Source organism: Sus scrofa, chromosome 18 (genome assembly GCF_000003025.6).
Source record: "Sus scrofa isolate TJ Tabasco breed Duroc chromosome 18, Sscrofa11.1, whole genome shotgun sequence".
NCBI lineage: Eukaryota > Metazoa > Chordata > Mammalia > Artiodactyla > Suidae > Sus > Sus scrofa.
In genome coordinates this window covers 5957855-5977966 of record NC_010460.4, presented here as the reverse complement: position 1 = coordinate 5977966, position 20112 = coordinate 5957855, and the positions used below count along the sequence as shown (strand labels likewise).

The following is a 20112-nucleotide window of genomic DNA, read 5'->3' as shown; positions in this document are numbered from 1 at the left end:
CTGGGGCTGCACTGTCAGTATCCAGGTGAGGGTGGGGCAGCGCCTGGGGAATTTGTTGAAAATTTTATGTCAAGTTAGATACCGAAGACCCAGCATTAATCTGGGGGTCCTGACCCTCAGTCCTTCAGAATGCCTTCCAAGGTCAGGATACAGCAAGGGCGTCTTTTTGGCCTGCAGCCTGATTTTCTTGGGCCTCTTGTGCTTCTGCCCACCACTGTCCATTTAAGTGCCCACTGTCCATCCCCTGAAAGGCTAGAGAGGGCCTGTGGTCCAGGACGCCCCTCCGCTGCCCCCAGCTTAACGGGGGACCTAGAGATACCCTTCCTACCACATCTCACAGAGACTGGGCCCTATGGGGTGGGAACGGGTGGACCATGAATGTGGGGACATAACTTCTCCAGCCTGCCCTCTAACACCCCAAACCCCTTGCTCAGGCCCATTTCTAAGCCTCTGCTCTCCTTGTTCTTTTGCCTGGAATCCTTCTATTGTTCCTCTGCCCATCACATTCATCCTTTAAGCCTGCACTCAGCCCCACCTCCCCCAGCAAGCCTTCCCTGGTCCCACCCCTGTGCACAAATCTTTCCGTTCTCTGCACCTTTACTGGCTAATGTCTCACGAGCCCTGTGCTTCATGTGTGTTACATTTGGTTTTCCAAAGAAGCTGCAGCCCCCTGAAGTCTGGGGCGGTTCTTAAGTTCCATTCTCCCTCCACGCCTGCACTAGATGTGGCCAATGCCCACTAACACCTGCAACCACCTGGAGTCCATTGGGCCAGTGGACAGAGCTCATACTCTGCCACTTATCTGAAGGTGTGAGTCACCATGGGCACCCCCCTCCCTGTGGGTGCTTCCAGCACAGAGGTTCTTGGGGGCTGGCATGGGGGCAGACACCTCTCGGCTTTGTGTAAAGCTCAAAGTTCTCAAGTCTTGGGGAGGCCTTTTGGGCAAAGACAGCAGAGGAGGTGGATGGGCACTTGTGAGGGAGAAGGTCTGGGTGGTGGAGGAGATCACAGATGCCAAGGGCTCTGGTGGTACCCAGGTGAGTATCACTCACCGATAACACCCTCCTGGGCCACCAGGGCCAGGGCCTCCCCCTGCAGCCCCATCTCTAGGAGACATCCTTACGTGCATACATGCCCCAGGCACACACACCAGTGCAAACGCCAGAGGGACAAGGAGCCACATGGATTTGCACACGACTCCAAGCCCTGCGCGCAAGGCCCCCCGCCAGCAGGCACGTTTGCGAGTTGCTTTTACCGCGGGCGGGCGGCGACTCTAGGTGTGCGACAGGAGAGCCTTCAGACCAGAAGGTCTCAGGCAAGGACTCCCATCTCACAAAGGCCGAGATCCCCAACGGCTCAGCCCCACAAGGGCTCCCTCCCGGCAGTGCCACGCCGCCGGCTCTGGGCCGGTCAGAGGGAGGCGAGAAAGCCCCGATTCCAGTGGGCAGGGGGTCTTCCTCCGGTCCCGACCCGGCCCTTAGCCCCGGCCGACCCGCCCAGGCCGCGCTCCGGGCCGGCCGCGCGCGTGTCCGGGCAGAGGGCGGCCGCCCCGGAGCCGGAGTCCCCCCTGCCGTCCCCCCATCTCTCCTTCCCTCGCCGAAGCACCACCAGCACCAAATGGCAAAGCGCCTCTCCCCGCGCAGGGAGAGATGCGCCGCGGCCGGCGGGACGGGCTCGGCGCGCCCCCCCTCGACGGCGCCCAAGCGAGGGGCACGTCCCGGCCCGCGGCCGCCCTCCCTCGCCCGAGCCCGCCCGGGAACCGGGCAGCGGCGGGAGCCGGGTCGGAGCCGGCCGGGGCATGCGCACTGCGGCCTCCCTCGCGGTGAAGGTCAGCCCAGGGCCTAGCTGCGGGACTCAAAGGCGGCGGGGGGAGGCGGCGCGGGGAGGAGGGATGCCGCGGAGAGACTTAACTCCTTCCCTGCGGGAGGATGGCCGCCGAGGCCGGGCCGCAGCCCGGAGTCCCACCCTCCCGCCTTCGGGGGAGGTCCCACGGCGGGGGACACGGCTGGGGGGAGGGAGGGGGAGGGGAAAGAGGGGGGATGGGGAGGGGGAGGAAGGAGGGAGAATAGAAAAAGGAGGCTAGGAGAGGAGGGAAGCGGGAAGGGGAGCGGGAGGAAGGCTAGGGAGGAACAAAGGAAGTCAGACTGGAGGGAGAGACCTCTTTCCGCTGCCCCCTTTCCCTGTATCCCCAGCAATAAAGCCTTCCTTTGGTGGGATGAAATTATCATCGCAGGCTGCGTGTGTGTGTGTGTGTGTGTGTGTGTGTGTGTGTGTGTGTGAGAGAGAGAGAGAGAAGTGAGACCACCTGGAGCTTTCAGGCCAAGGACTCCCGATTTCTCTGCCCTGGCCCATCCCCAACCCCAGCCCCCCCCCTTCTCATCTGGTCACTAAACCCCAGAGCAGACCAGGGGGCCCTGAGGCAGCTCTGGCCCAAGTCCAAGGTCTGCCCGCCCCTCCCCACTAGATCTTGGGGCCAGGCCCAGCCCCCAGGGGTGGGTGGAGGGGAGTCTGCACCTTAACCCCACCTTGAGTGAGGGGCTTCCTCCAGCCAGCAGTCAGGACATTGGCAGACAGGGCCAGGGGCATCATGGCAAAGTCCTCCCCTCATCCTGGCTACCCCCACAGCTCTCCCCTGGCCAGAGCAGTGCTGGGCACCTCCCTCTTTGTATAAGAATGTTTCTTTGCCAGGACACCCTCTGCTCCTATCACGGGGGCTGGCTCTATGTGACTTTGGCTTTCTGTGTCAGTTTGTCAAACACATGCAAGAAAGACATATGATAGAAAGAAGGAAAAAAAAAAAAAAAAGCCAAAGAAAAGGTAGGATGCCAAAATCATTGCGTGACCTTGGGCAAGTCACTGTACCTGCCTGCTTCTCAGGGAGTGAGGAGCTGGCCCTCTGGGGCCCAGAAGGAAGACCCATTCTGGATTCGCAGCCAGTTTTCTCTCATGGCCCTCACGGCCACCACTAAGCAGGTGGCAGTGGCACTGTGCAAAACCCCGTTCTGGTGAGGAGGGGGTTGGTCTGTGGGATGCTGTTTCTGTGGGATCCTGATGGGGGCTATAACCTAGGGGGTAGGACCCAGGGCTTGGCTCTGCCGGGGTGGGGGAGGTAGGTGTCCACAGAACCATCCTAGCTCTGGACCAACACTGGCCTGTCTGGCTAGATTCAGGGCAAAAGCAGGAGGGAGGTGTGGTCTCAGGATGCTGAAGCAAGCCTCCCTCCCCTGCTTCTGGGAGCACAGGAATGAACCTCACTCCATCAGCCTGGGAAACCGCACCCATCCCCCCATCACACCTGCCCCACTTGAGCCCCGAGACCCCGGGCCCCCCAGGACTCCCAGACCCCAGCCATCTTCCTTCTTGGCAGACGGGGGCCCCACCCCAGCCCTTCTGAGTCCTCTCCTCTTTGCGCTGAGCTCAGGCTCCCTCCTGACCAGCAGCAAGATAATCTGGTGGCCAGCATCTCACCCCCGACCCCAGGAAGCTTCTGAGGCCCTCCGCCGCTACTGCTCTGACCGGGTGGGCAGAGGGATTTCTGTGAATCACTGTCTGCTCAGGTCTGGGGTGTCACCTGAGTGAAGAAAACAAATTCGCCTGTACTTCCTTAAAGAGGTTTTAGGGAGATTAAGCCAAGCGGCAGCGGGAAGTAGAAGGTAGAGTTAGACAGCCGTGGAAGCAGCACATGGGCCCGACCCCCAGGTGTCTTTAACTCCATTAGGAGGCAAGAGTCTGGAAGGGCACTTTTTTTTTTTTTTTTTTTTTTTTTTTTCTGGCTGCATCTGCGGCATGCAGGAGTTCCTGGGCCAGGGAGCAAACCCATGCCACAGCAGTGACAATGCCAGATCCTCAATCTGCTGAGCCGCTAGGGAACTCGGGCTGGCACCTACTCTTGACTCTCTTACTAAAGAGTTAAACCCAGCTTCAGCAACCCCTCCCTTGCACCCTAGGGCCTGAATGTAGCTGGAGAGACACACAACCACCCTGACAGGTCTCACAGTCATTTCTGGAGCTCAGACTTTGACTGGTCTCATCTTGCTGCACCTGCCCTCTCACTTTGTCCCTAGACCATTCGCGACCTTTCCGGCTCCCAGCCCGCTTCTGGAGTTTTCCACATCTCCCTGCTCCAGCCTCCAACTCCTCCCCCTTGTCACCCAGCTGAGGCCCCTGCTTCTCACATCCCTGAGAAAGCTTCTGAAGAGCGCTTCTGAAGAACTTCGAGAGATTCCCACCGCCTCCTGCCACCTCCGGGCCACTCTCTCCCCCATCCCACTGCTGAATCCTCTGCTTGATCTAAAGCTGGCCGTGCCCTCGTGCAGGACTCTCGCCCCCCCTCGCAGGCGGCTCTCTCCCACACCATCCCATCATGAGCCTTGTTCTCTCTCCCCGAGGGCTCCCAGCAGCAGGCTGAAGTCACCTTCCCTAGCTGAAAAACACTCATATCACCTGCTTCTCCCATTGCTTGCCTCCCAGTCGCAGCAACATTTCTTGAAAGAGTGGTCTACAGTTTGCTGAGTCAGCTCTCCCTGAATTCCGATCCCTCCAGGTGCTCATCCCCCTGCTCCCCCAAAACACTCCCATCAGGCCCACCAACGACTCCCCAGAGCTGTCCATTCTCAGGCATCGTCTTACTCCACCGTCTTACTCCACCGGCCACAGCATCCCCCGCGATGGGCTACTCTCTCCTCTTTTAAAGACCCTTCCCTTGGCTCCCAGGACACTTCCCTCTCCGGGTTTTCCTCTTGCAGCCCTGGGGGCCCCTTGTCAGTCTCCTTGGCTGGCCTTCCCTCTTGAAGTGGGGTGTCTCGGGGCCAGTCCTGGATCCTTGTCACTGCTCTACACTCATTCCTTGCAGATGGCGTCCATCACCCACTCGCAGAGTTTTAAATACCATCTATGTGCTGACAGCGCCCAGAGTTTTCCTCCAGCCCCGTCTTCTCTCCCAGTCCTCAGACTCGGACCCAGCTGTCTATCCATAGCCTGTCAGTTCCACCTGGGTCTTTGATAGACACGCTCACCTGCCCTAAGCTTGGCTCCCACCCACAGTCCTCACCCTTCTTCCATTTGCTCAGGCCCACGACCTTGACACCATCCTGGAACCCTGTCTTTTTCTCCCATCCCACATCAGAAAGCAAGTCCTCTTGGCTTTGGATCCAGAATTCCATCCCTTCTCACCTCTCCACGGCTACCGGCCTGGCCAGGCCAGGAAAAATGGATAGCCTGCTTCCACTCTGGCCCCAAACCGTCTAAGTCTCAACATGCAACCAGAGTGGTCCTTTAAGAAAGTGAGTCAGATGGCGTCACTTCTGCTCGGAAACCCTCCCAAGAGCCCCCACCCCGTCCCATTCCAGTCCCACTGCCCACCCCGCCCCCGGCTCCCTCTGGGTCCTACCTCCTGTATCCCCCTCACTCTTCTCTCTGCCTCAGCCTCTGGCCTCCTCGTGGTTCTTCAGCAACTCCAGGCACGCGCCACCCTTGGGGCCTGGGGCCTGTGGTTCCCTCCGCTGGGAAGGCTCTTCTTCCAGCTAACCCTGTTGCCTCCCTAAAGTCCTTGTCCAACTGTCCCCCTCAACGGGGCACTATCTGTCCACCCTATTAGAAGCCACTGCCTCCCCTCCCCGCCACGCTCCTGGTCTCTTTCCTTCTGCTGGATTTTCTCCCACAGCCCGCATGCCCTCCTCCCTCCTACACCGGCTCCTTAGGATGTTAGTTTCACTTCTCTGTCCCCCGTTAGAATGTAAGCTCCTAAAGGCAGGGGGCTTTGTGTCTTGTTCAGGGATAAACCCCACGTATCCGGCACATGGTAGAGACCCCGATACCGCGAAGGTGCAGGTAAACAGCACCCCTCCCAGTCTACTCCAGATGTGCAGCGCGCTGCCGAATGCTGCCTGGTGTGACCATCTGTGCTCGCGTTTCGTAGGATTCACAACAACGCCGTCATCTCAGGTGTGGGACCTGGCTGTTGCACAAGCCCTTTTGCACACCTGATCCTGTCTAGCTCTGACACAGACCCTGTCGGTGGGGGCTGGGAGTCCCATTCTAAAGACAAGGCAAAGGAGGCTCTAAGAAGCTGTGTCACCTACCAGCGTGGCTGTGCTGTTATGGGCTGGGGCTGGGACTGCGGATCCCAACCTCAAGGTCCCTGGGTTCTCTCTTCCACCTCAAGCTGCTTTCTGATGCCCCCTCACGGAGTGCCTGCCTGCTAGGGAAAATTCTCTCTCTCTGTGTCTCTCTCTCTCTACACACACACACGCACACGCACATGCACCCTCCACCTTCCCCAAACACCTGTTTTTGAAAGAAGGAAATCAAGATCCCCAGAGGCCTGCATATTTCAGCTGAATTACCCTCAATTATCTTTTAAAATATTCTCCCCCAAATCTCAAGCAGATTGTTTCAAATCCGGGGAATATAAATTCTAGAAGAATTTGCCATCAAGGTGTCTAAAATCGATGCCAGTGTGTTGGGGGACGTTACATTCGTTCCTGAATAAGAATTACCTTTTGGCCAAAAAATGAATCCTAGTTAAACTCTGAACGAGCCCGGGCTCCCTGCTCCTGTGGGTGGAGCAGCTGGTGTCCAGGGGCTTCTCCTGGCCAGACAGATGGACACACAGGTGTGCGTCCATGAACTCCCGGGCGGGACCCACGCACATGGATGGCACATCATCGGCACGCCACCCTGTCTTCCGGGAGCCACCCCGGGTGCTTCCTCTGGGAACGTGGTTCCCTGGCCACAGGCCATAGGCAACCTCAGGGCCACCTCGTCCCGCCTTCCTGGTATCACTCAATGCCCATAGGTCTGGAGAACTCAGAGGGTCTGATCTGGCCTAAGACGTGTAGGAGAAATGACGTGAGCAAAAGGCAGACGTCTCCGTCCACGAGCAGAGGGCTGTGGGTTTCCTGGGCACCCAGGCAAAAATAGTAGGATTGAGAGGAGGTGGCCTGTGAGACCTGCCTCTGATCAAGGATTTCATGGTCAAAGCCGGGCTCCCATGTCCCCACACAGAATACCCTGGAAGTCTCTGCGACTCAAATAGCTGTGGCGAGAACCAAGCGGCCTCATGAAGACTCACCATGGAGGGGTCTCGGGGAGGCAACCGGTGGGGTGGGCTCAGGGCCTGGACCTGCTTGGCGCACCACTCCTGGTTTCTGCAAACTTTTTTTTCTTTTTTTGGTCTTTTTAGGGCCGCACCCGTGACATGGAGGTTCGCAGGCTAGGGGTCCAATCTGAGCTGCAGCTGCCGGCCTACATCACAGCCGCAACAACGCAGGATCCTTAACCCACTGAGCAAGGCCAGTCCCCGCCCCGCTTCTTCCTGGGGGTGTGGCCACTAGAGCTCCTGCTTTCCCTCCTCCGAATTCTGAAGGCAGCTATCAAAGTCCCTCTGTTACCTGTTTAATGGCGTGTCCCCCCCGACCCCCATTAATTTGTTGGAGTCCGAACCTCCAACACTTCAGAATACGATTTTTTTTTTCTGTCTTTTTAGGGCCACACCTGCGGCATACAGAAGTTCCCAGGCTAGGGGTCGAATCAGAGCTGTAGCCGATGGTCTACGCCACAGCCACAGCAATGCAGGATCCGAGCCGCATCTGCGACCTACACCACAGCTCACGGCAACGATGGATCCTTAACCCACAGAGCGAGGCCAGGAATTGAACATGCAACCGCATGGTTCCTAGTTGGAGTCGTTTCCTCTGCGCCAGGGTGGGAACTCCAGATTTTTTTTTCTTTTCCCGGCCCCACCAGTGGCACATGGAAGTTCAGGGCGGGAGGTGGGGGGTGTTGAATGGGAGCTACAGCTGCTGGCCTATACCACAGCCCACAGGAACACCAGATCCTTAATCCACTGAGCGGGGCCAGGGATTGATCCCGCATCCTCATGGATGATACGTTAGGTTCTAGCCCACTGAGCCACAGCAGGAACTCCCAGAACATGATCTTATTTGGAGCTAATCAGGTTCAGATGAGGTAGCTCTCTAGTGTGGCCCTAATCCAGTATGACAGGTGTCATAAAACTGGGGCGTCAGGACCCACAGCCAGACACACACAGAGGGGGGAGACAGTGTGAGGGGACCAGGGTGGAAGACGGCCGTCTACACTCCAAGGAGAGAGGCCTGGAGGGATCCTTGCCTCCCAGCCCTTGGAGGGCGCCAGAGCTGCCCTCCTCTTGAGCTCAGACTTGCAGCCTCCAGGATGTAAGAAAACCCGTCTCCACCGTTAAAGCCCCCAGTCTGGCCGTTGGGTTATGGCAGCTCCAGCAAATGACACTGCTCTTCCCCCTCCTCTGTGTCACTCGGCCTCTGCCCTCACATCCCCTGGTTTTCCCAAAGCCACTCAATGCGGGGCCCTCAGAACAATGTGCTGATGAGCCCAACACAGGGCACGACCTGGGCCAGAAGACCTGAGTTTGAGTCTTTATTCCACCTACTGACAGGAGGGCAAGAGGGCCAAGGTCTCTGAGCCTCAGTCTCTTCATCTATAAAAATGGGCATCGCATCATCTCGCCCCCTCCCTGCGTTACTGTGAACAGCAAAAGAGAAACGAGAGGACACAGGTGAAAATTCTCTTTAAGTCATAGCGGACTAATGAAGTTACTGCTGTTACTAAATTATTTTTTTTAGGGCCGCACCTGCAGCATATGGACGTTCCCAGGCTAGGGGTCAAATTGGAGCTGAAGCTGCCAACCTACCCCACCGCCACAGGAACGCGGATCCAAGCCACATCTGTGACCTATGCCACACCTTGCGGTAATGCTGGTTCTTTAACCCACTGAGCGAAGCCAGAGATCGAACCTGAATCCTCATGGATACTAGTCAGGTTCTTAACCTGCAGAGCCACAGTGGGAACTCCAGTTACCATTGTTATCCATGCACACATCCCTCTTTGGACTTGTCCTGAACTCTCTGTCCATTAAAAACTTGATTCTCCTTCTCCTTTTGATGATGCCAAAACACATCCCCAGCCCACACGTGTCGAGTTGCCTTTTCGGACTCAAGAATATTCACCTTGTGAGAACTAGCCCGTTATTCCAGCTTGAGAGCTTTTGGATCTCAATTTTCTTATCTAGTATATTTACCATCCTGTCTAGCTGGGCATCTTTCATAAATCCAGTGACCATAACCTTCTGTCCTCATCCAAGCCTTCATGGAAAGAGGCACCAGGACAAAGCCCTCCTGCCAAATGATCCATACCCTTTGGGATTGGTCTTCAATTGGCAGCAGATACATTCGATGCTACTAATATCCAGGGATATGCTGGAGTGTCATGTTGGTAGTTTAAAATCAGCTACGGTGGGAGTATTTATACCATGGAAATGAGCAAATGATGCGAATCAGATTTCAGCTCCCCCTTCCCACCCCGTCAAGAGTCAGCTGTTAAATGCTCAGCACACCACTGCATTCAGGCCAAGTGCATGTGTCAGACTGAAGATACTGGGAGAGACTTTGTCAGAAGCCTCCAAATTAACACCTATGTCTTTACGGAGCTTAAGAGCCTAACAAACTGTTCAATATTCATAATATAACTTGGTTTTTTCAACATCCCAGGAAGTTAAAGGGGTGGATGGTACTAATGGACCCATTTTAAAGATGAGGAACCCAAGGTTAATGACTGACTCAGAGCCAGTCACCTGACTGGTGTTGAAAGGGTCAAACACCCATGTTCTGATCTCAAGGTCAATATTCTTTTCTGCTCCCCATCTGACTGCTCCCCTGTTGGTTGTTAAAAGCACCCTGAATTGCAGTTCCCATTGTTGCTCCGCAGGTTAGGAACCCAGGATAGTGTCCGTGAGGATGTGGGTTCGATCCCTGGCCTCACTCAGTGGGTTAAGGATCAGCATTGCCGCAAGCTGTGGTGCAGGTCACAGGTGTGGCTCAGATCTGGTGTGGCTCAGATCTGACGTGGCTGCTGCTGTGGTGTAGACCCTAGCTGCAGCTCCGATTCAACCCCTACCCCAGGAACTTCCATATGCCACAGGTGTGGTGGGAAAAAGAAAAAAGCATTTAAATAAATAAAACATAAAGAAGCGCCCTGGATTCCCTCAGCGGCCACTGCTCTGGGTTTGAAACTCAGACACGTGGCGAGAGGGAACCTCCAAGAGCCTCGGCCCTTTCCATTAGCAGCACTTCTCTGAGGATGTTTTTTTTTTTTTTTTTTTTTTTTTTTTTGGTGGAGGTGTGCAACTCAGTTCCCAGACCAGGGGTTGAACCCAGACGACAGTAGTGAAAGCACCAAATCCTAACCACTAGACCACCAGGGAACTCCACACCTCTGAGGATTGATGAGCAATGCTTTTCAATGTGGGGCCCCAACCTCTACTTGGGAGAATCTTCTCAAGCATTTTTTTTTTTTTTTTGGTTTTTTGCTTTTCAGGGCCGCACCAGCGGCATATGGAGGTCCCCAGGCTAGGGGTCTAATCAGAGCTGTAGCCACCGGCCTATGCCACAGCAACACCACCACCAGATCCAAGCCGCATCTGCAATCTACACCCCAGCTCATGGCAACGCCGGATCCTTAACCCACTGAGCAAGGCCAGGGATCAAACCCACAACCTCACAGTTTCTAGCCGGATTCGTTTCCACTGTGCCACAGTGGGAACTCTTGTTTTTGTTTTTGTTTTTTTTTTTTTTTTTTTGGCCATGCCCGCAGCATGACGAAGTTCCTAGGCCAAGAATGGAACCTGCACCACAGCAGCAACCCGTTCCACTGCAGCAACAATACCAGATCCTCAACCCGCTGTGCCACAAGAGAACTCCAGCTTCTCTTCCTAAAAGTGGTGGCAATAATTAAAAAAAAAAAAAAAAAAGTAGTGACAATGCTAACATTTACCTCACGGTGTGGTGGTGAGGCCACATCCGTTAAACCTGTAAAATTCTTCAAACTCGCAGTAAGCCCTCTGTCCACACTGGCTACTATTACTCTGACCGCAACACTCCCCTCTTTCCCTTCCTGGAGGGCTGCAGTCTTGACAGATGGGGTGTATTTTTGAAAGAGTGTCTAAGAAAGGTTTTCTCCTGAAGGAACAGGCCTGGTAAAATGGGGGACAAGGTGGTAAAATCGGGGCTCAGAGGGGAAACTGAGGCAAGAAAAAGCAACAGCCGGATGATGCTTCTGCTGGTGGGGAGGGATGGAGGCGGGGGTGTAGACGGAGCTGGAGCTCAGGCCCCCTCCCCTGCTGGCAGGACCCTCTCCCCCACCCCCTCCCTCCTGCAGCCCCCTCCAAGCCCACCCACCTGGGCCCCTGCTGCTGATCCAGCTGCTCAGACCAGACTGGTGACAGGGCTCTTTCCCTGGGCTGCACTGGTTTACTGCTTTTTTTTTTTTTTTTTTTCCAACTAAAAACTTCATTAAAGGCCAAGAAGGCAGGGCTCTCAGGCCTGCAGATTGCATCATGCTGGACAGAGAGCGGAGAGCCACTGCTGGAAAGATGGAGAAGTTTCCCAAGGTAACGCTGGATCTGAGTTCTCAGAACCGGGGCCACAGCTGACCTTTGCCCCTGCAGGCGGTAAGCCCTGGGGCTTCTCGCTGACTCCAGCCTTCAGGAGACAATAGTGCCAGTGAGGACAGCGGGCTGGGCTGGAGCCACCGGAGCCACGGGTCACCCGGCCAGTGCTGAGGTTCTAGAGGTGTCACCTGGAGCAGGGACGGCGCCGAGCATCCCATTTTGACCCACGCAGTGACCCGCTGCATGACGCCTTGTGCAGAGTGGCCGTGATCAGCGCCCCACCGAACACAGACGCCGTCCCGTCTTACACAGGAGACCCCCAGGGAGCCAAGCACCTCTGCCCTGGTCAGCCAGCAGCTCAGGCCGCACGCACCCTCTGAGGAGGCCGGGGGGCTCCGCCACCTCCAGCTCTCCCAGTGCGTCTGAGCTGGCTGCACAGGCCCCCAGGGAAGGGGCATCGCAAGAGGCCAGAGCTGGAGGTCCCCGAGAGCAGACACGGGGCATGTGGGAGACCAGCCTCCGCATGTCCGGAGGCGGTCACATGTCACGGGAGCAGAAAGAGGTTCACTCTCTAGCTCTAAGGGCAAGACCAAGGTCACAGGAAGGAAGCGCCTCCGTCCCCACAAGGACAGCTGAAGCGGGGATGAACTTCCTCCATCACGGCGACCAGGTCCTGCGGCCGTGGGCCAAGGGCACCTGTAAAGCGCAGCCCAGGGGTCAGCAGGTCAAGGTGGGCAGGCAAGAAGGGCTCCCCTTGGATCATGGGGGTACAGAGAGCAGGGTCCACAGTGCGAAGGGATCTCAGGCTCCTCTGAGGAGCAGAGTGACCTGCTCTCCCCTGCAGCCTCATCCATCTGCTCATTCACTCACAAAATATTTTGCGGAACTGTGCTGAACAAGACAAGTGCAGTCTGGGCCTTTAAGGAGCACGACGATGAAATATTCACATACAAGACCTAAGAAGGGAGAACTTTACACCCCGAGGTGGGAGGAAGAGTCCCTGAAAGAAGTGGTATTTAAGTCAAGACTTGAATGATGAGCATATGCAGGCAGGTGAAAGGAGCTGGAAGGGTGTTGCAGGCAAAGGAACAGCGTACGTGAAGCCCTCAAGGAAACGGAGGACACAGGGGATCAGGCTGTGTTACAAGAAGCCCATGTGGCTACTCTGGGGGGTTGGGGTTGGGGGGAGGGGCCCAGACCCAGTGCAGGGCCCCAGTTGTCATCCAGGCAGGAGACAATAGCAACATGGACAAGTGTGGGGACGATGTGATTGAGATGTGACCAGGAAATAACATCAAATAAAACGATGGTCCTCAGAGAGAGAGAAGGAAGGGGTGGAGTCAAAGGTCACTTCCAGGTCTGAACTTAAGCTTCAGGGGCCAGCAAGGTGGATGGTCCCGACCCCACCATGAAGGGGACTCTGCTCTCTTGTCTTCATGTGTTTGCAAGGAAGCATCTACTCTATTCTTCAGGAGTGAAGTTTCTGGAAAATCCTCCGCAGCCTCACCCCACCCCACTTCCCCTTGGGGTCTAATGGGGTGGTGAGGGTCTGATACCGTCCGGACAAGTCCCTCTCCTGGGGGAGGCAGAAGGAAGTCGGGGCTGTTCCCTGTGATCTGCCTTCCCCTTCAGGGGTGTCTGCTGAGAGAGGCAGCCAGTCCTCCTGCACCAGGTCAGGGCGGGGTCTGCCACCAGGTCAGGGGGGATCTGCCTTCTACATCTGGGCCTGAGGTTCATGCTTCTTTCTTCAGTCTGGCTTTCCCTGCCATGAAGTTAATAAATCCCTGCCATCTGTGTCTGTCTCTCAGTGGGTTCAGGTCCTGGGGGTAAGGTGTGTGACTGGCCCCTCCCTGTACCCAAGTTCACCTGTTGGGCACCCATGCTGATCAAAGCCTTTCTTTTCTTTTTTTTTTTTTTGCTATTTCTTGGGCGCTCCCGCAGCATATGGAGGTTCCCAGGCTAGGGGTCAAATCAGAGCTGTAGCCTCCGGCCTACACCAGAGCCACAGCAACGCGGGATCTGAGCCGCATCTGCAACCTACACCACAGCTCATGGCAACGCCGGATCGTTAACCCACTGAGCAAGGGCAGGGACCGAACCCGCAACCTCATGGTTCCTAGTCAGATTCGTCAACCACTGCGCCACGACGGGAACTCCAAGGCCTTTATTTTCTTATGAGGATAATAACACTCTCGCCCTGAGAATATGACTCTGTACTTGATTCCTGATTTTATTTATTTAGTCTTTTCATCTTTAAGGCCGTATCCGTGGCATGTGGAGGTTCCCAGACTAGGGGTTGATTCGAGATGTAGCCGCCAGCCTACACCACAGCCACAGCAATGCAGGATCCGAGCCATGTCTGTGACCTACACCATAGCTCACGGCAACACCAGATCCTTAACCCACTGAGCAAAGCCAGAGATCGAACCCACATCCTAATGGATCCTAGTCGGGTTCGTTAACCGCTAAGCCACGATGGGAACTCTGATTTCTGATTTAATTTTATTTAACTTATTTATTTATTTTTCAGTCTTCTTGTCTCTTTTTTAGGGCCACACCCACAGCATGTGGAGGTTCCCAGGCTAGGCATCCAATTGGAGCTGCAGCCGCAAGCCTACACCACAGCCATAGCAACTCGGGATGTGAGCCGCGTCTTCGACCTACATCACAGCTCAGGGCAACGCTGGATCCTTAACCCACTGAGCGAGGCCAGGAATCGAACCTGCATCCTCATGGATGCTAGTCGGTTTCGCTAATCACTGAGCCACGAAGGGAACTCTGATTCCTGATTTTATTTATTTATTTATTTAATTTATCTATTTAATTTATTTTTATTAATTTATTTTTGTCTTTTTGTCTTTTCTAGGGCCGCTTCCCGCAGCATATAGAGGTTCCCAGGCTAGGGGTCGAATCGGAGCTGTAGCCGCCAGCCTACGCCACAGCTCACGGCAACGCTGGATCCGTAACCCACTAAGCAAGGTCAGGGACTGAACCTGCAACCTCATAGTTCCTAGTTGGATTCGTTAACTACTGAGTCATGACGGGAACTCCGATTGCTGATTTTAAAGAAAACTTTCCTGCTGCCTGATAGTCACTGGAAACTTTGTTGTAAGTACTAACAGGCAACGCAGTCTTTGAGTTGTTTTAAATTTTTATCTTTGAACTGAGCCCGGTCAGCATGATATTCCATCACCCCTTGGCTTAGCCCCAGGAAGCTGCTGTGGAGCTGCGGAGGCCATCACTTAACTTGTCATCACACAGGAGGGACTTCTCGGGGTCTCAGGACCAGAAGTCCCAGTCTTTGGGGGCAAATGGTCTGATTTTCATCTTCTAGGCAGTGTAACTGGCTCCTGCTCCCTGATCGCGGGCAGGGGCCTGGGACTCATGGTCTGCGCGTCGTCCACTAACCTCAGCCTTGGTTACAGAGACTTCCTAGCTCTCCGTCCCAAATGCCTCTCCCTGTGTGTCTGCAAACTACCTCCGGCTATTCTGGAATGAGACTTCTCCCGCATCTTCTCTCTCCTCCCCTCCCGGCGCGCTATCCTTACTCCAAGCCCCAGAATGTTCTTTAGTCTGGAAAGAAGGCTAACATGGGAGATGACCCAAGTTTGTAATTTCCAGTCAAAGGGCTGCGCGCTCCTGAGGTACTTTCTCAAGTTTCCTGGGAGTAAGTTCAGGTCACAGAGAAACGGGTTTCACGGCCTAGGAAGCTGATGAAACAGGGGGCCAGGCTGAAGTGCGCAGCTGCTCTCCCGCAGGGTCCCTGGTGAGTTTCCGAGGGCCTGCACATCCCGCACTGGCACAGGGGACCACGGGCACAGCCAAAGTCTCCCTCAGTGGAGCGCCCGCCACAAGCAGGCCAGCAATTCAAGAGAGCTGGGAATCCAGCCACGACGGAGGGCTGCTGGCTCGTCCCACACGGCTTCCCCCGTGACACCTCCCCTCCGCCCCGTGACACCTCCAGCTCATTACTTCTGCCACTTAACGCTCACTAACGACAAGCTCTCACTTGCAATCAGACCGCGGGCACGAGGGCCAAAGACAGCCTCCAGCTGTGCCACGCCTGGCCCGTGCCGTCTAGACACCAGCGCGGGCCTGTCAGCATCCAAATGACAGCATGTGCCCCAGCCCCCGAGTGTCAAAGCCGGCTCCCGCCTGCCGCACATGCTGAGAGAAGGCCGATTTTATGTTAATGTGACTCCAACATAAAACGCCAGAAACTTCCCCCAGCACCTCGCTGCCTTCATCACACAGGTGAGGTCAGGACTCCCGGCTCCCCAGGAATCCTGGAAGGAACCCTCGAGTCACCTCATGACTGGGGCCCCTCGGGGGACCGGGGGTCACTCCCAAGCTCCCATCTTCCCAAGCCTCCCCTCCCCCACTGCCCGGCCCTTCCTATAGGCCAGCTCCTTCAGGCAAGGCCTGGCACAGCCCAGGGCACCCACCTTCTGCCCCTGGGGAGACCCTCACGGCTTATCAGTGCCCCTCAAATCAGCCATGATTTATGAGAACTCATCACGTGGGCCCGGTTCTGGTGGACCCTCAAGGCACCCCTGCTGCCTCCCCATCAGCCTCCCCATTTGACCTGGCCTCCACCTTCAGTGCCCCCCGAGGTTTAGAGCTGCCCAGGAAGAAGGGATTTAGTGCCCTGCTGCCACCTTGTCTCTAAGAGTCTGCATTTCAAAACCAAGCCAAGGAACACGTGAGCTTAATCCACACAGGGCGGTGGTCAGGTTGTGGGGTGGTGGGCAGCACCTCTGTCTGGGGGCCCTGACCGACGACGGCACAACTCAAGTGTCTCTGTGGCGACCAGCACCAGTGATGGGGCTCTCTGCCGTCCAGTGCTGTGCCACCTCTGGCCTGGCAGTGCCCCCCGGCAGCCAGCGCCCTGTACCGAAGCGCCCTGGGCACCACCTGCCCGGAGGAGTGCCAGGCAGAGAGGGGGCGGGGCTGCCCTCGCCTTCAGAGCAGCCCTGGCAGGGAGCCAGTTCCCTTCTCCTTCTGCGGAGGGGAGAGAAGCTGGCACACACTCTCAGGCCCCAGGGCACCAGCCTGCCCCTCCTCCTGGTTCTCCGAAAGCCCACTTCGAACTGCCCCTAGGAAGGGCCTTCCTGGTGTTTCCCTGAGGCCTGAATCACGCCAGGGCACTTTCTGCTGGACTGCCAGCCCTGCCAGCAGGGCCTGAGTCCCTCATACCTCCAGGTGACAGCTCCCGATCTGTTGCCAGATGACTCCCCCCAGTGAGGCGACCAGAGTGACGGGGGCGGGGGGCTGGACAGGCCGAGCTCAGCCCAGATGGCATGTCTCGGACCCAGCTCCACCCTCACGCAGATGAATGGGGCTCTGGGCCAGGTGGCCGTTCCACACGGTGCCTCAGCGCTTCCTTCTGCACCAGGGGCCCCGACGGGGGACTAGCCAGGCTGTCTCCTCTCACGCTGCCTGCCGGGAGTTGGCGCGCTCACTACGGGCCTGAGAGCCAGCACCTCTGAGCCGGAGGCCTGCCTGGTGGCAGGGCAAGGCCAGCTCCACCAGAGGCCCTGCCACAGGACGCCACCCCTCCTGCCTGGAACGAACCCCTGTCCGGGTCCCAGAAAGCTTTCGGATGTTCGCCATAGCAGGTTTGGGGGTAGGTTTCCAGAGCCCAAGTTGTGCCAGGATCAGCGGTTTCCTCCCAGCTGTGTGCTGGGGTGTGTGTGTGTGTGTGTGTGTGTGTGTGTGTGTGTGTGCGCTCGCGCACAGGTGAGGGGCGAGAAGGCGTGTGTCTGGGTGTCCGTGGGGAGGACATGGAACAAGCCAGAGGAGGCTCACTTGTCCCTGGCTCCGACTGGCTTCAAGAGGCAGGACCCAGGGACAGTGGAAAGTAAGGGGACCCTGAGCAAGAGGGGGGGCCAGTGTGGAGGTGGCTGCCAGCAGGGCCTGGGCAGAGGTTCCAATTGGGGTAGGGGATGAGAAGAGGCCCTGCCACAGGTCCAGCTCGGGGCAGAAGGGCCAAGAGGGGGCCCAGGGGTAGGACCAGAGGCTGAGAGCCAGTGACTCTCAGTGGAACCCCGAGGCTCCTGCTCCAGGGCTGGCGGGGGTGGGGTGGGGGGAGGGCAGCAGCGCCTACCTGTACCACGGCGGGTGGGTGCTGAAGGCCTGGAGTCATAGGTGGCAGGGTCCTGCAGCGGGGGAGTCATCCAGTGCCCCCTCGGTGCCCGGGCCCAGAGCCTACCGTGCCTGCAGCACCAAGGGCCATTCTGGGGGGGATCTGAAAGGAGAGGGCAGTGGGAGGGACTGGCCAGACCCCGAGCCCCAGAGCCAGACTCACAAGGGCCTGCTGTGTGGACCAGCTCCATGACAAGGTCTGAGGAAGGCAGGAGGCGCGTAGGAAGGGAGCAGGGGGCGGGCTGGGCCAGCCTGGCTGGGTGGCACAAGGAAGGGCAGCGTGACTGCAGGAAGCAGTCAGAGACCAAGGCCTACAGGTCAGGCCTGGAAGGATGCGAGTCAAGGAGCTGGCAGAGCCCAGGCCCTGGCAGAGGCAGCACCTTTGGGGGGTCCTGTCAAGAGTGGAGGAGAGAGCCGGGCACTGGGGTGGGGAGGGCATGACCGGCAGCCAGGATGGGACCTGGATGACTTCTGGAGCTCAAGGATGTCCCAAGGGACAGCTAGGGGTGGGTGGCAGTAGAGCCAACCCGCTCTGTAGTCTGCCCAGCCGACAGTGGGCCCTCCCTGTGTGCCCAGCCTTCGTGGTCACCCCCTGCCAGGGAGGAAGGCGGTGGGCTAGGGTCAGAACCCAACTTGTGGGCAGACAGCAGGTTGGGGGACGAGGAGGGGGCAGTGTGGTAGCTTGGGAGCAGTGTGGGGGCTTGGGAGCAGTTCAGGGGCATGTGCTGGGGGTGTTGGCCAGAGGGTGACTCTGAGAAGGGTGAGGAGGCAGGGAGGCAGTGAGAGGAGGGAGATGCCAAGAGGGGAGGATGTTACCAGCCTGGGGCAGGGGAGGAGGTACCTGGCAGGAAGAGGGACAATCTGAATGGGGGAGAGGTGTTGGGCAAGAGGAGGCCAAGAGGAAGGGGCACAAGGGAGGGAAGGAGGGGCCAGGCAGGGGGGAGGGAGAGGGCCAGGCAGGGGGGAGAGGGGAGAGACAGGCGGGGGGAGGGGGAGGAGGAGGGCAGGGGAGGGGGTTGGGCCAGGCAGGGGTGGGGTGGGGGTGCCAAGCATGGGGGAGGGGGGGAGATGCCAGGTAGGGAGGGGGTGGGGAGGAAAGCTCCAGTCAGGAGCAGGGCAGGAAAGTGCTGGGCAGGGAGGAGGGGACAGGCCACTGGGGACAAGTAGGTACAAGGCAGTTGGGGAGGAGGGAAGGTGCCAGACACGAGGGAGGAGAGGAAGGTACCAGGCAGGAGAGTGCCAGGCAAAGGGAAAACGGGGGAATGCAGGGGAGGGGGAGAGGGGAGGGACCAGGTAAGGGGAGGAGGGAAAGAAGCCGGGTGAGGCGTGGAGGGGGAAGAATCAGAGAGGAGGCTGGATGGGAGTTTGCCAGTCAGGGAAGAGGTGCAAGAAAGGGAGTGGGGGGAGGTGCCAGGCGGGGCGGTGGGGCGAGGGGAGTCAGGAGTGGGGGGAGAGATCAGGAAAGGAGAGGGGGGGAGCCAGGCAGGGAGAAGGGGGTGCCAGGTAAGAGGAAGGTGCCAGGAAGGGGTAAGAAGGGAGGTGCCAGGCAGAGGGAGAACAGGGAAATGCCAGGCAAGGGGAGGGGGGAAGGAAACGCCAGACGGGGGGGGGGGGCGGTGAGGGATGCCAGGCAGGCGGGAGGCGAGGAGGTACCAGGCGGGGGGGAGGAGGGATGCCAGGCAAAGGAAGGAGGGGTGATGCCAGTAGAGGCAAGACGGGTACTGCCAAGCAGGGAAGGCCGGGGCGCCGGCGCAGCGCGGCCGGGCGGCGTCTCCTCCAAGGGCCTGGGGGCCGCGCGGCGCGGGTCGCTCACCTGCTCCCCCGGGACCCCGGCCCGGAGCGCGGTCGCTCGCTCCCTGCTCGGCGCTCGGCTCGGCCCGGCGCCTGCGCCGCTGCTGCCGGGAGCGGGGGAGGCGCAGGGAGCGTCTGCAAAGAGCGAGGAGCTTAATAATGAGTTAGGGATCAGAGCAGTCAGCGTCGCCCCATCCATCCGAATGTGCGATCGCCACGCTTGGAGCACCGCGGCGCGCACTGGCCGGGCCCATTGTGATGTTCATTTAGTCAGTGCACAGATGTGCCTTCGTCTGTAGATGCGCCTCTGCGCCCGCGGATTCACATAGACCTTCAGAGGGTCCGATGTGACCGCAGACATTAGGCGCATGGGACCACAGACAGACAGACACACACACTCTCAGTGGGGAGAGGGCCTCGGTTCCACTCCAGGTTCAAGGACAGGCTCCGACGGATGCCCCCGCCCCGCCCCGTCATGCATGTGCACGCTCCTGGTCTAATCTGTGTCCCTCCGGGCTGTACTACCGATTCCGCGGGGACGCTGGCCCCGGAGAATCCCTTCCTGGACTTGCAGCCAGAGGAGCCGCTCTGGTCACTCCGCAGGCTGTCTCTGTGAATCTGACTATTCTTGAGTACTTCATACAAATGAAATCATTCTGTATTTGCCCTTTGGCGACTGGCTGATTTCACTGAGCATAACGGCCTTGAGCTTCATCCATGCTGTAACGTGTCAG

The 20112-nt window shown here is 57.8% G+C and overlaps 1 protein-coding gene across 2 annotated transcripts in view; it reads right to left on the bottom strand.

Annotated features, from left to right (window-relative positions):
- Positions 1-19501, bottom strand: part of SMARCD3 (SWI/SNF related, matrix associated, actin dependent regulator of chromatin, subfamily d, member 3) — a 30655-nt gene extending 11154 nt beyond the window's left edge. The window contains exons 1-2 of one of the 2 annotated variants that reach the window (XM_021079264.1): positions 19401-19501; positions 17550-17690 (exon numbers count right to left, since the gene is read on the bottom strand). In XM_021079264.1, coding sequence (XP_020934923.1) covers positions 17550-17588 — 39 coding nt within the window. In that variant the 5' untranslated portion in view covers positions 17589-17690; positions 19401-19501. The remainder of the gene's footprint in view (positions 1-17549; positions 17691-19400) is intronic. The other variant, XM_021079266.1, reaches the window with a different exon arrangement.